Source organism: Agelaius tricolor, unplaced genomic scaffold (genome assembly GCF_023055355.1).
Source record: "Agelaius tricolor isolate 1412-34295 unplaced genomic scaffold, bAgeTri1.0.p SCAF_90, whole genome shotgun sequence".
NCBI classification, from domain to species: domain Eukaryota; kingdom Metazoa; phylum Chordata; class Aves; order Passeriformes; family Icteridae; genus Agelaius; species Agelaius tricolor.
Genome location: NW_027269350.1, coordinates 197,215 through 212,117, shown reverse-complemented (window position 1 = coordinate 212,117; position 14,903 = coordinate 197,215). Strand labels below are relative to the sequence as shown.

General features: G+C 51.3%; 1 protein-coding gene across 4 annotated transcripts in view; it reads right to left on the bottom strand.

Moving 5' to 3' along the window:
* Positions 1–14,903, bottom strand: part of BICRA (BRD4 interacting chromatin remodeling complex associated protein) — a 31,973-nt gene that overhangs the window by 8,887 nt on the left and 8,183 nt on the right. For 3 of the 4 annotated variants that reach the window (XM_071418833.1, XM_071418835.1, XM_071418836.1), the window contains exons 5-10: positions 11,289–13,049; positions 7,215–7,616; positions 3,729–3,846; positions 2,339–2,487; positions 1,333–1,404; positions 113–171 (exon numbers count right to left, since the gene is read on the bottom strand). In XM_071418833.1, coding sequence (XP_071274934.1) covers positions 113–171; positions 1,333–1,404; positions 2,339–2,487; positions 3,729–3,846; positions 7,215–7,616; positions 11,289–13,049 — 2,561 coding nt within the window. The remainder of the gene's footprint in view (positions 1–112; positions 172–1,332; positions 1,405–2,338; positions 2,488–3,728; positions 3,847–7,214; positions 7,617–11,288; positions 13,050–14,903) is intronic. The other variant, XM_071418837.1, reaches the window with a different exon arrangement.

Here is a 14,903-nt window from a genome sequence, read left to right as displayed (position 1 = left end):
CAATCCCAGTTCAATCCCAGTCCCTCCCAGTCCCCCCCAGTCCCTCCCAGTCCATCCCAGTATAAACCAGTTCAATCCCAGTTTATCCCAGTCCATCCCAGTCCCTCCTGACCAGGCCTCCTTGCTGGGCTGCAGCACCGGCGGCTTCTTCAGCGCCAGCTTCGGCTCCAGCTGCAGAGAGACAGAGCCCGGATTGGGGTGAAAACCCGGGATTTTGGGAAAATTCAGTTTGGGGGGAAATCCTGGGGTTTGGGGAAAATTCACAGTTTGGGGGGAAAACCCGGGATTTTGGGAAAATTCACAGTTTGGGGGGAAAATCTGGGATTTTCGGAAAATCACAAAGTTTGGGGGCAAATCACAGAGTTTGGGGAGAAAATCTGGGATTTTGGGAAAATTCACAGTTTGGGGGCAAAACCCGGGATTTTGGGAAAATTCAGTTTGGGGGAAATCTGGGATTTTGGGAAAATTCACAGTTTGGGGGGAAAATCTGGGATTTGGGAAAATTCAAAGTTTGGGGGGAAAATCACACAGTTTGGGGGGAAATCCTGGGATTTTGGGAAAATTCACAGTTTGGGGGGAAATCCTGGGATTTTGGGAAAATTCACAGTTTGGGGGGAAAATCTGGGATTTGGGAAAATTCACAGTTTGGGGCCAAAACCCGGGATTTTGGGAAAATTCACAGTTTGGGGCCAAAACCTGGGATTTTGGGAAAATTCACAGTTTGGGGCCAAATCACAGAGTTTGGGGAGAAAATCTGGGATTTTGGGAAAATTCACAGTTTGGGGGCAAAACCCGGGGTTTTGGGAAAATCACAAAGTTTGGGGGCAAATCACAGAGTTTGGGGAAAATTCAGAGTTTGGGGGGAAACCCCAGGAATTTGGGAAAATCACAAAGTTTGGGTGAAAATCTGGGATTTTGGGTAAAATTCCCCAATTTTGGAGCAATCCCCAGGATTTGGGGTCAATTCTGGGAATTTGGGGAGAATTCGCAGATTTTGAGTGAACCTCCAAATTTTGGGGTGAATTCTGGTGATTTTTGGGGTGAATTCCAGGGATTTTGGGTCAATTGCTCGGGTTTGGGGTGAAATCCCAGGAATTTTGGGTCATTTCCCAGGGTTTGGGGTAAATTCCAGGCATTTTGGGGAGAATTCCTGGGATTTGGGGTCAATTCCCAAAAGTTTGGGGTGGAATCCCAGGATTTTGGGGTGAATTTTGAGGATTTTGGGGTGAATTCTGGGGATTTTGGGTGAATCCCCAGATTTTGGGGTGAATTCAGGGGATTTTGGGTGAATCCCCAGATTTTGGGGTGAATTCTGGGGATTTTGGGACTCACCGTGGGCGGGGCCTGGGGCCCCTTCCCCCCTCCCGAGGGCTGGGGGGGGCCCTTGAGCCCAGGCGGCTTCGCCTGCGGAAAAATGGGAGAAAAATTGGGAAAAATGGGAAAAATGGGACAGAAATTGGGAAAAATGGGAAAAAATGGGACAGAATCGGGGAAAAATGGGGGGGAAAAGGGACAAAATGGGGGAAAAATGGGGACAAAAGGGGAAGAATGGAGAAAAATGGAAGAAAAAGGAGAAAAATGGGGAAAATCAGAGGAAAATAGGAAAAATCGGGAAAAATTGGACAAAATTGGAGAAAAAAGGGAAAAAATCAGAGGAAAATGGGGAAAAATTGGGAAAAACAGGAAAAATGGGAAAGAATTGGACCAAATGAGAGTAAATTGGAGGAAAATGGAAAGAATTGGGAAAAAATCAGGAAAACTGGGAAAAAAATGGGGAAAAACTCAGGAAAAAAGGGACAAAATGGAGAAAATGGGAAAGAATCAAGGAAAATGGGAAAAAATGGGAAAATGGGATAAAACTGGGAAATGGAGGTGGAAAAAGTGGAATAACAGGAGGAGGAAATGGAATTAAACACGGAAAACTGGAATGAAAGGGCAAAAAATGGAATTAAAGGGGAAAAACAGAATTAGAGAAGAAAAAGTGGAATTTAAGGGGGGAAAAATGGAATTAAAGGGGGAAAAGTGGAATTAAAATGGGAGAAATTGAGTCAAAGGGGAAAAACCCGAATTACAGCAGAAAAGCTGAAATTAAAGGGGGAAACCTTGGAAATAAAGAGAGGAAAAGAAAAATAAAGGGGAAAAAATGGGATTAAAGGAGGAAAAGATTGGAAACGAAGTGGGACAAATTGAATTAAAATGGGAAAAAAATGGAATTAAAATGGGAAAAATGAAATTAAAGTGGGAAGAGCAGAATGAAAGGGAAAACTCGGGAAAAAAGGGGAAAATGGGAAAAAAGGAGGAAAAGCAGGGAAGGAGGGGGTGGGGGAGGGGCGCTCACCTGGGCCGGCTGCGGGGGGGGGAGGGGCGGCCCCGCTTTGCCGGGGGGCGGGGCCGCTTTGCCGGGGGCGGGGCCGGGGGCGGGGCCTGCGCCGGGGGCGGGGCCTGAGAACGGCGGCGGCTTCGGGGGCTCGGCCCCGGCAGCGGCACCTGAGGGAGAGAAACGGGGAAAAATGGGAAATTGGGAAAAATGGGGAAAATGGGGAAATGGGAATGGGATCGGGAAAATGGGAATGGGAATGGGAAAATGGGAATGGAACAGCGGCACCTGAGGGAGAGAAACGGGGAAAAATGGGAAATGGGGAAATGGGAAAAATGGGGAAAATGGGATCGGGAAAATGGGAATGGAACAGCGGCACCTGAGGGAGAGAAACGGGAAATGGGAAATGGGAAAACTGGGGAAATTGGGAAAATGGGAAAAATGGGGAAAATGGGATCGGGAAAATGGGAATGGAACAGCGGCACCTGAGGGAGAGAAACGGGAAATTGGGAAAATTGGGAAAATTGGGAAATTGGGATCGGGAAAATGGGAATGGGAAACTGGGAATGGGAATGGGAATGGAACAGCGGCACCTGAGGGAGAGAAACGGGAAATGGGAAATGGGAAAAATGGGAAAAATGGGAAACTGGGAATGGGGAACTGGGAATGGGGAACTGGGAATGGGGAACTGGGAGTGGGAAATGGGATCAGGAAAATGGGAATGGGAATTGGGAATGGCAGCAGGAAATTGGGAACACTGGGAGTTCCCGAAGGCGGGGTGGGATACTGGGAGATACTGGGATGGGAAATACTGGGATGGGAAATACTGGGATTTGGGGACACTGGGATTTGGGGATACTGGGATTTTGGGATTTGGGGACACTGGGATTTTGGGATACTGGGAGTTCAGGGTATTGGGACACTGGGATTTTGGGATTTGGGGATTTTGGGACATTGGGCTGTGGGGCTGCTCCAGGATCTCGGGGTTTGGGGATTTTGGGGCCCTGGGCCATGGGAGCTGCTCCGGGATCTCGGGATTTTGGGATTTGTGGATTTTGGGCCATGGGAGCTGCTCTGGGATTTTGGGATTTGGGGACATTGGGACATGGGGGCGCTCTGGGATCTCGGGGTTCTGGGATTTTGGGCCATGGGGGCGCTCCAGGATCTCGGAGTTTCGGGATTTTAGGACATTGGGCCATGGAAGCTGCTCTGGGATTTTGGGACATTGGGCCATGGGGGCGCTCCGGGATCTCGGGGTTTTGGGATTTGTGGATTTTGGGCCGTGGGGCTGCTCCGGGCTCTCGGGGTTTGGGGATTTGGGGCCATGGGGGCGCTCCGGGCTCTCGGGGTTTTGGGATTTGTGGATTTTGGGCCGTGGAGCTGTGCTGGGCTCTCGGGGTTCCGGACCCACCTGAGGCCGGGCCGGGCGTTCCCGGAGCCGCCGGCACCAGGACGGGAGCGGCCGGGGCCGGGAACGGGGCCGGGCTGGACGGGGGCGGCTTCGGCTGCAGCAGCAGCCCCTGGGGCACCTGCAAAGGCCAGAGAGCGTCAGGAACGAGCCAGAAACCCCAAATGCTGTCAGGAACGGACCCAAAACCCCCAGAGACCGTCAGGAATGAGCCAGAAACCCCAAATCCTGTCAGGAACGAGCCAGAAACCCCAAATCCTGTCAGGAACGGACCCAAAAACCCCAAATCCCGTTAGGAACGAGCCAGAAACCCCAAATCCTGTCAGGAACGGACCCAAAAACCCCAAATGCTCTCAGGAACGGACCCAAAAACCCCAAATTCTATGAGGAATGGATCCAATAATGCAAAATCCCATAAGGAATGGACCCAAAAACCCCAAATGCTGAGAAAACGGCACCAAAAACCCCCAGAGACCATCAGGAACGAGCCAAAAACCCCAAATCCTGTCAGGAACGGACCCAAAAACCCCAAATCCTGATAGGAATGGACCCAAAAACCCCAAATCCTGATAGGAACGGACCCAAAACCCCAGAGACCATAAGGAATGGACCAAAAACCCCAAATCCTGATAGGAATGGACCTAAAACCCCCAGAGACCGTCAGGAACGGATCCAAAACCCCAGAGACCGTCAGGAATGGACCCAAAAACCCCAAATCCTGTCAGGAATGGACCCAAAAACCCCAAATCCTGTCAGGAATGAGCCAGAAACCCCAAATCCTGAGAAAACGGCACCAAAAACCCCAAATTCTATGAGGAATGGATCCAATAATGCAAAATCCCGTAAGGAATGGACCCAAAAACCCCAAATCCCATCAGGAATGGACCCAAAAACCCCAAATCCCATCAGGAACAGAGCCAAAACCCCAAATCCTGTCAGGAACGGACCCAAAAACCCCAAATCCTGTCAGGAATGAGCCAGAAACCCCAAATTCTATGAGGAATGGATCCAATACGCCAAATCCCATAAGGAATGGACCCAGAAACCCCAAATCCTGATAGGATGGCCCTAAAAACCCCAAATCCTGATAGGATGGCCCTAAAAACCCCAAATCCCAGAAGAACGGCCCCAAAGACCTGAAATCCCATAAGGAATGGACCCAAAATCCCAAATCCTGAGAGAACGGCACCAAAAACCCCAAATTCTATGAGGAATGGACCCAAAACCCCAAATCCTGTCAGGAATGGACCCAAAACCCCAAATCCTGTCAGGAACAGAGCCAGAAACCCCAAATCCTGTTAGGATGGACCTAAAAACCCCAAATCCTGTCAGGAACAGAGCCAGAAACCCCAAATCCTGTAAGGAATGAGCCAGAAACCCCAAATCCTGTTAGGACGGCCCTAAAAACCCCAAATCCCATCAGGAATGGACCCAAAACCCTCAAATTCCATCAAAACAGCCCCCAAAAAAACCTCAAATCCCACCAGGAATGGACCCAAAACCCCAAATCCTGGCAAAATGGCCCTAAAAAAATCCCAAAACCCATCAGAATAGCCCCAAACCCCCAAAAATCCCAAATCCAGGGGGATCCAAACCCTGAATTCCCCAAAAAATCCCAAATCCCCCAAAAATCCCAAATCCATCCAAAAATCCCAAATGCAGAGGGATCCAAACCCTGAATCCCCCCCAAAATCCCAAATCCAAAACCTGAATCCCAAAAATCCCGGCCTGGAATTTTTGGGATTTCCTAGGAATTCATTGGGATTCCCACTGGGATTTTTGGGAATTCCCACTGGGATTTTGGGGATTTTTGGGATTTCCATTGGGATTTTGGGGATTTTTGGGAATTCCCAGGAATTTCATTGGGATATTCAGGAATTCCCGGGTTTTACCTGCCGGAAGCGCTCAGAAATGATTGGAATATTTGCAATAATTGGAATATTTGGCTTTTTTGGGTGATTTTTAGTTTTTCAGGTGCTTTACCTGCTGGAAGCACTCAGAAACGATTCCAATGATTCCAATAATGGCAATATTTGGTGTGTATATATATATATATATATATAATTGCAGTAATTCCAATATTTGGGTATTTTTGGGTGATTTTTAGGTATTTTCGTTGCTTTACCTGCTGGAAGCGCTCAGAAACTATTCCAATAATTGCAGTAATTCCAATGATTGCAATAATTGCAATATTTGGGTATTTTTGGGTATTTTCGGGTATTTCCGTTGTCCTTTACCTGCTGGAAGCGCTCAGAAACGCTTCCAACGATTCCAATGATTGCAATATTTGGTATTTTTGGGTGATTTTTTTGGGTTTTTCGGGTATTTTCAGGTATTTTCTTTGTCCTTTACCTGCTGGAAGCGCTCAGAAACGATTCCAATAATTGCAGTAATTCCAATGATTGCAATAATTGGGCATTTTGGGTATTTTTGTGTGATTTTTAGGTATTTTCCGTTGTCCTTTACCTGCTGGAAGCGCTCAGAAACGATTCCAATAATTGCAGTAATTCCAATGATTGCAATATTTGGTATTTTTGGGTGATTTTTTTGGGTATTTTGGGGTGTTTTTTCGGTTTTTCCGTTGTCCTTTACCTGCTGGAAGCGCTCAGAAACGCTTCCAACGCTTCCAACGCTTCCAACAATTCCAATATTTGGGTATTTTTGGGTATTTTTGGGTGATTTTTTTGGGTATTTTGGGGTGATTTTTCGGTATTTTCGGGTTCTTTACCTGCTGGAAGCGCTCAGAAACGCTTCCAATGATTCCAACAATTCCAATATTTGGTATTTTTGGGTATTTTGGGGTGATTTTTCGGTATTTCCGGGTTCTTTACCTGCTGGAAGCGCTCAGAAACGCTTCCAATGATTCCAACAATTCCAATATTTGGTATTTTTGGGTATTTTGGGGTGATTTTTCGGTATTTCCGGGTTCTTTACCTGCTGGAAGCGCTCAGAAACGCTTCCAACGATTCCAATGATTGCAATAATTGGAATACCTGCAATATTTGGGTATTTTTCTTTGTCCTTTACCTGCTGGAAGTGCTCAGAAATGCTTCCAATGATTCCAATAATTGCAATATTGGGTATTTTGGGGTATTTTTTGGGTGATTTTTCTGGGTATTTTGGGGTGATTTTTTATGTTTTCCGTTGTCCTTTACCTGCTGGAAGCGCTCAGAAACGCTTCCAACGATTCCAATAATTCCAATAATTGCAATATCTGTAATATTTGGGTATTTTTTTTGGGTGATTTTTCGGTATTTCCGGGTTCTTTACCTGCTGGAAGCGCTCAGAAACGCTTCCAACAATTCCAATAATTCCAATAATTGCAATATTTGGGTATTTTTGGTCATTTTTTGGGTGATTTTTTATGTTTTCCGTTGTCCTTTACCTGCTGGAAGCGCTCAGAAACGATTCCAATAATTGCAGTAATTCCAATGATTGCAATAATTGCTATTTTTAGGAATTTTTGGGGTGTATTTCCGGGTCCTTTACCTGCTGGAAGCGCTCGCTCCCGCCCTTGGGCGGCGCCGCGAACGCGGCCGGGACGAGCGCGAAGCTCCGCGGGTGCTCCGGGGGCAGCAGCGCCGGGGCCGCCGCGCCCTTGAGCGCCGAGAGCGGCAGCGGGAACGGGGCGGGCTGGGAATGTTGGGAATGCTGGGAATGTTGGGAGTGTTGGGAATGCTGGGGATGCTGTTGGGAATGCTGGGGGTGCTCGGGGGGCTCCGCGAAAGGCGCCGGGAAAAGCCCCGGGGGCGGCTCCGAGGGCGGCCGGGGCTGGGACGGCGGCCGGGGCTGCGAGGGGGGGCGGGACGGCGGCATTTGGGTGGAAATCGGGGCCATTTGGGGCAGCTGCGGGGCCGAGGGGTCCCCCGGGGACGCTCCCGGCGCTTTGGGCTGCAACGGAAGCACAGGGAGAGCTCGGTTAGTGCGGGAGAAGCGGCCAAAAAACCCGAATGCAGCAGCGGAATGCGCGGTTTGGGGGGGTTTGTCAGGGAAATGGCCCCAAAAAACCCGAATGCAGCAGAGAAATGCGCGGTTTGGGGGGTTTGTCAGGGAAAAGGCCCCAAAAACCCGAATGCAGCAGAGAAATTCGCTTTTTTGGGGGGTTTGTCAGGGAAATGGCCCCAAAAAACCCGAATGCAGCAGCGGAATGCGCGGTTTGGGGGGTTTGTCAGGGAAAAGGCCCAAAAAACCCGAATGCAGCAGAGAAATTCGCTTTTTTGGGGGGTTTGTCAGGGAAATGGCCCCAAAAACCCGAATGCAGCAGAGAAATTCGCTTTTTTGGGGGGGTTTGTCAGGGAAAAGTGGGGAAATGGCCCAAAAACGGCCGAATTCAGCAGCGAAATTCGCTTTTTTGGGGGGTTTGTCAGGGAAATGGCCCAAAAACAGCCCGAATTCAGCAGCGAAATTCGCGTTTTTGGGAGGGTTTTCAGGGGAAATGGCCCCAAAAAACCCGAATTCAGCAGAGAAATTCGCGGTTTTGGGAGTTTGTCAGGGAAATGGCCCAAAACCAGCCCGAATTCAGTAGCGAAATTCGCTTTTTTGGGAGGGTTTGTCAGGGAAAAAGTGGCTGGGAATGGCCCAAAAAGGCCCAAATTCAGCACTGAAATTCGCGTTTTTGGAGGGTTTGTCAGGGAAAAGTGGCTGGGAATGGCCCAAAAAACGGCCAAATTCAGCAGCGAAATTCGCTTTTTTGGAGGTTTTGGGGGCATTTCCAGGGAAAAGCGGCTGGGGAAATGGCCCAGAAAGGCCCAAATTCAGCAGCAAAATTCGCTTTTTTGGGGGTTTTGGGGGGGTTTTCCAGGGAAAAGTGGGAAAATGGCCCAAAACCGGCCAAATTCAGCAGCAAAATTCGCTTTTTTGGGGGGTTTCCAGGGAAAAGCGGGGAATGGCCCAAAAAGGCCCAAATTCAGCACTGAAATTCGGGTTTTGGGGGATTTCAGGGAAAAGTGGGGAAAGGGCCCAAAATGGCCCAAATTCAGCACCAAAATTCAGGTTTTTGGGGGGGTTTGCCAGGGAAAAGCGGGGAAATGGCCCAAAAAGGCCCAAATTCAGCACCAAAATTCGCTTTTTTGGAGGTTTTCCGGGAAAAGTGGGGAAATGGCCACAAAAAAACCCGAATTCAGCAGCGAAATTCGCGTTTTTGGGGGGGTTTTCCAGGGAAAAGCGGCTGGGAATGGCCCAAAAAGGCCCAAATTCAGCCCCGAATTTGGGGTTTTGGGGAATTCCCGGGGAAAAGGGGATCGGGAATGAACCAAAAATGGCAAATTCAGCCCCAAATTTGGAGATTTTGGAGGGGATCCCCAATCCATCCCCAAAACCCCAATTCTGATTTTTAAGGCATTTTTGGGAGGCAGGAATGGGGGTTTTGGGGTGAATTTGGGGTGAATTTTGGGGTGAATTTGGGGTGAATTTGGGGTGAACTTGGTGAATTTTGGGGGTTTTGGGGTGAATTTGGGGTGAATTTGGGGTGAATTTGGGGGTTTTGGGGTGAATTTTGGGGTGAATTTGGGTGAATTTGGGGGTTTTGGGGTGAATTTCGGGGTGAATTTGGGGTGAATTTGGGGGTTTTGGGGTGAATTTGGGGTGAATTGGGGTGAATTTGGGTGAATTTTGGGGCGCAGGCAGCAGCAGCAGCAGCATTGGGGGTTAGTGAGCACCAAGCCAACGAAGCAGCTGGGAGGGAATTGGGCAGAAATGTTGGGATTTTGGGAAAAAAGGGCTGGGAAATGCCCAGATCCCAAATTCCCACCCCTGGGTCCCAATTTTGTGCCCCTGGAAATCCCCAAATCCTGGGAATCCCTGAATCCAAAGAATTCCCAAATCCCATAAACCCAAAATTCCACAAACCCCCAAATCCCACCACCCCAAAATCCCAAAAAACTCCTCAAAAATCCTCAAAATATCTCAAAAAAAATCCCAAATAAATCTGAAAAAAATTCCCCAAACAACTCCCAAAAAATCCCCCAAAATCCCCAAAAAATCCCCCAAAACTGCGAAAAAGTTCCCCCAAAAATTCAGAAAAATCTCCCCAATAAATTCCCCCCAAATCCCCTAAAAATCTCAAAAAAAAATTCATGAAAAAAATCCCTAAAACTCCCAATAAATCCCAAAACATTCCCCAACCCCCCTCAAAAAAGTCACTCAAAAACCTCCAAAAAATCCCAAAAAAATCCCCCCCCAAAAAATCCCCTGCAACCCCCCCAAATATCCCAAATAAATCCCCAAAAACTCCCAATAAATCCGCAATAAATCTCCCAAAAATCCCCAATAAATCCCCAATAAATCCCCAAATCTCCCAAAAATCCCCAATAAATCCCCAAATCTCCCAATAAATCCCCAATAAGTCCCCAATAAATCTCTCAATAAATCTCCCAATAAATCCCCAATAAGTCCCCAATAAATCTCCCAAAAATCCCCAATAAATCTCCCAATAAATCCTCCAAAAATCCCCAAAAACTCTCAATAAATCCCCAAAATAACTCCCAATAAATCTCCCAATAAATCCTCAATAACTCTCAATAAGTCCCCCATAAATCTCCCAATAAACCCCAATAAATCCCCAATAACCCCCAATATCTCCCAATAAATCCCCCATAAATCCCCAATAAATCTCCCAATAAACCCCAGTAAATCCCCAATAAACCTCAATAAATCTCCCATAAATCTCCCAAAAATCCCCAATAAACTCCAATATCTCCCAATAAACCCCAATAAATCTCCCAATAATCCCCAATATCTCCCCAATACCTCCCAATAATCCCCAATATCTCCCAATACACCCCAATAAGCCCCAATTAATCTCCCGATAACTCCCAGTAGACCCCAATAGACCCCAATAAATCCCCAATAAATCCCCAAAAAATCCCCAATAAATCTCCCAATAAATCCCCAATAAATCCCCAATAAATCTCCAAACACTCCCAATAATTCCCAAAAAAATCCCCCAAAAATCCCCCAAAAATCCCCAATAAACCCCAATAACTCCCCAAAAATCCTTAATAACCCCCAATAAACCCCAATAAACCCCAATAAATCCCCAATATCTCCCAAAACCCCCCAATGAACCCCAATAAACCCCCAATATCTCCCCAATAAACCCCAATAAATCCAAAAAATCTCCCAATAAACCCCAATAAATCTCCCAATAAACCCCAATATCTCCCCAATAACCCCCAATAACTCCCAATAAATCCCCCAATAACTCCCAATAAACCCCAATAAACCCCAATAAACCACAATAATCCCCAATAAATCTCCCAATAACTCCCAATAAATCTCCCAATAACCCCCAACAAACCCCCAATAACCCCCAATAACTCCCAATAAATCCCCCAATAACTCCCAATAATTCCCCAATAAACCACAATAATCCCCAATAAATCTCCCAATAACTCCCAATAAACCCCCAAACACTCCCAATAACTCCCAAAAAAATCCCCAATAAATCCCCAAAAAATCCCCAATAACCCCCAAAATCTCCCAAAAATCCCCAAAATAACCCCCAATAAACCCCCAATCCCCCCCCCAATATCCCCCCGTCATCGCGGCGCGTTTGCGGCGCACCTGCTGCAGGAACATGGGCACCCCGTCCTGCCCCATCACCGCGGTGCTCGTCGCCGCCGGTGCCGTTCCCAGCAGGATTTTCTCGGGGCTGCCGGCCAGGCCGGGGCTGGGCTGGGCCGGCGCCGGTGCCGGCGTCGCCGGGGGCTGCGCGGTGCCGCCGGTGCTGCCAGACCCGGGCCCGGCCTCGGCGCCGGGGCTGCCGGCGGCCGTTTGGATGCTGACGGCGGCGCCCAAACCGTCGCCGGCGTTGAGCATGGCCACGGGGCTGGCCAGGGTCACCCCTTGGATCACCGTGGGCGCCGCCGCCGCCGGGGCTGAGCCGGGGCTGGGCAGGGGCCCGGCCAGCGACACCGGCATCTGGAAGAGCGCGGGCGCCGGCTGGCCCGGCTGCAGCTGGATGGGCGCCGCCGACAGGATGTGCGCCGTGCCCGCCGCGCCCGGCGACGCCAGCACCGGGCCCAGGTTCAGCTGCCCGGCCAGGTTCTGGTTGAGCAGCTGCGCCGGCAGGGCGGGGTTGGCCAGGAGCTGGGCGGCGCCGGCGCCTTGGCCGGCGATGATGTGGGCCTGGCCGGCGCCCGGCAGGAGCTGGCCGCCGACGTTGGCCGGCAGCGCCGAGAGCGGCTGCGGCAGCGGCACCGAGGCGCCGGCCAGCTGGCCCGGCAGCAGGAACTGGTTCTGGCCCTGGAAGGGCTGCGCCGGGATGACGATGGAGCCGCCCTGGTTGAGCACGTGCACGCTCATGGATTTGCCCAGCGCCGCCGGCTGCGGCGGCGGCGGCTTGAAGACGTTGGGGGGGAAGCCCTGGAGCACCACGTTGGGCGCGGCCTTGCCGGCCATGAAGGTGAGGTTCTGCTGCGCCTTGGCCGGCGCCTCGCCGGGCAGCGCCAGGGCCCCGCCGGGCGCGAAGGGCTTGGGCGTGATCTGGTAGAGCTTCTGCTGCAGCACGCCGGCGGGCTTGGGCTGGATGGGCGTGGGCGTGCGGTGGATGATGACGTTGGGCGCCGGCACCAAGGAGCCGCCCAGCCCCGAGGTGACGGTGAGCGGCTGCGCCGACGCCGCCGAGACGCCGCCGAACACGGAGCTGCCGTTGAGCGTGGTGGTGGCCACGGCCGGGAGGCTCTTCTGGATCACCAAGCCCGCTCCCTGCGCCGCCGCCGCCGCCGCCTCGGGCTGGGCGATGTAGCCGCCCACGGCCGCCACGGGCGCCGGCTTGGCCAGCAGCTGCGGCGCCGCCGGCTGGTTGATGGCCATCACCTGCTGGCCCACCACCTGGATGGGGCCCAGCCCCAGCGCGCCGCCGGGGCTGCCGTTGGGCAAGCCGGGCAGGTTGGGCAGCGGCTGGATGGTGACGTTGCCCAGCCCCACCTGCTGCAGGAAGGGCTGCACGCTGATGGCTTTGTTGACCACGTCCGGAGGCTGCACCAGGGCCTGCGGCGCCAGCACGGCCGGCGGCTGCAGCCCCAGCAGGTCGGCGCCGCCCGAGAAGATCTGGGGCGTGCCGTCGGCCGCCTGCACCACCGGCTGCAGCGCCGGCAGCTGGAAGGAGCCCAGGTCCAGCTCGGCCTCGGCCTCCAGCGTCTGCTCGGTGATGTTGGCCTCCTGCAGGCTCTGCTGGAGGATGTCGCACGGCTGCTCGGCGCCCGCGCCGGCGCCGCCCGGAGAGCCCAGGATGTCATCCTCCAGGAAGTCCAGGTCCACGCTGGCCGGGGGCTGGCTGGGCTCCGAGCTCAGAGGGTTCCCCGAGGCCTCCTGGCCGTGCAGCTGCGGGGACGGCAAAGGGGCAGGGGTTAGGTGGGAGATTGGGGGGTGGGGGTGAGAGGGGTTTGGGGGGGCTCGAGGGAGCTCAGGAAGCCAACAGAACCCAATGGAACCCAACTGAGCTCAAAGGAACCCAACGGAGCTCAACGGAACTCAGTGGAACCCAACGGAGCTCAACAGAACTCAATGGAACCCAAGAGAGCTCAATGGAACCCAACTGAGCCCAACAGAGCTCAACAGAACTCAATGGAACCCAAGTGAATCCAACTGAGCTCAATGGAACCCAAGTGAATCCAACGGAGCTCAACAGAACTCAATGGAACCCAACAGAACCCAACTGAGCTCAACAGAACTCAATGGAACCCAACTGAGCCCAACAGAACCCAATGGCACCCAATGGAACCCAACTGAGCCCAACAGAGCTCAGTGGAACCCAAGTGAATCCAACTGAGCTCAACAGAACCCAACGGCACCCAATGGAACTCAACTGAATCCAACAGAGGTCAATGGAACCCGATGGAACCCAACAGAACCCAATGGAACCCAACAGATCTCAATGGAGTTCAACGGAACCTAAAGGAGCTCTAAAGAACCCAATGGAGATCAGTGGGGATCAATGGATCCCAGTGGGGATCAATGGAACCCGACAGAACCCAATGGGGATCAATGGAACCCAATAGAGCTCAATGGGACCCAATGGAGCTCAGAAGGGTTTGGGGGACCCAATGGAGATCAACAGAACCCAACAGAACCCAATGGAACCCAACAGAACCCAATGGAACCCAACAGAACCCAATGGAACCCAACAGAACCCAGTGGAGCTCAGATGAGTTCAGGGGACCCAACAGAGCCCAATGGAACCCAATGGAGCTCAGAGGGGTTCAGAGAAACCCAACTGAGCCCAATGGGGCCCAATGGAACCCAACAGAACCCAATGGGACCCAACTGAGCCCAACAGAACCCAATGGGACCCAACAGAACCCAATGGGACCCAACTGAGCCCAACAGAACCCAATGGGACCCAACAGAGCTCAGAGGGGTTCAGAGGGACCCAACTGAGCTCAACAGAACCCAATGGGGCCCAATGGAACCCAACAGAGCCCAACAGGACCCAATGGGACCCAACTGAGCCCAACAGAACCCAATGGAACCCAACAGAGCCCAACAGAACCCAATGGAACCCAACTGAGCTCAACAGAACCCAATGGGGCCCAATGGAACCCAACAGAGCCCAACAGAACCCAATGGGACCCAACTGAGCCCAACAGAACCCAATGGAACCCAACAGAGCCCAACAGGACCCAATGGGACCCAACTGAGCTCAACAGGACCCAATGGGACCCAACGGGACTCAACAGAACCCAACGGAGCTCAGAGAGGTTCAGGGGACCTCAATGGAACCCAAGAGAACCCAATGGAGATCAATGGGACCCAACAGGACCCAACGGGACCCAATGTGGGATTTTCCAGGAAATCTGGGGAGATTTCTCCCAAAATCTGGTGGGTTTTGCTGGGAAATCTGTGAGGGTTTTCCCAGGAAATCCAGGGAGTTTTCCACCAAAACCCAGGAGGGTTTTCCCAGGAAATCCAGGGAGTTTTCCCCCAGAATCTGAGGGGTTTTTCCTGGGAAATTTGGAGTTTTTTTCCTGGAAAATTTGGGGGTTTTTCCTGGGAAATTTGGAGGTTTTTTCCCAGGAAATTTGGAGTTTTTTTCCCGGGAAATTTGGAGATTTTTTCCTGGAAAATTTGGTGGTTTTTTCCCAGGAAATTTGGGGTTTTTTTTCCCGGGAAATTTGGAGTTTTTTTCCCAGGAAATTTGTTTTTTTTTTTCCCGGGAAATTTGTTTTTTTTTTCCTG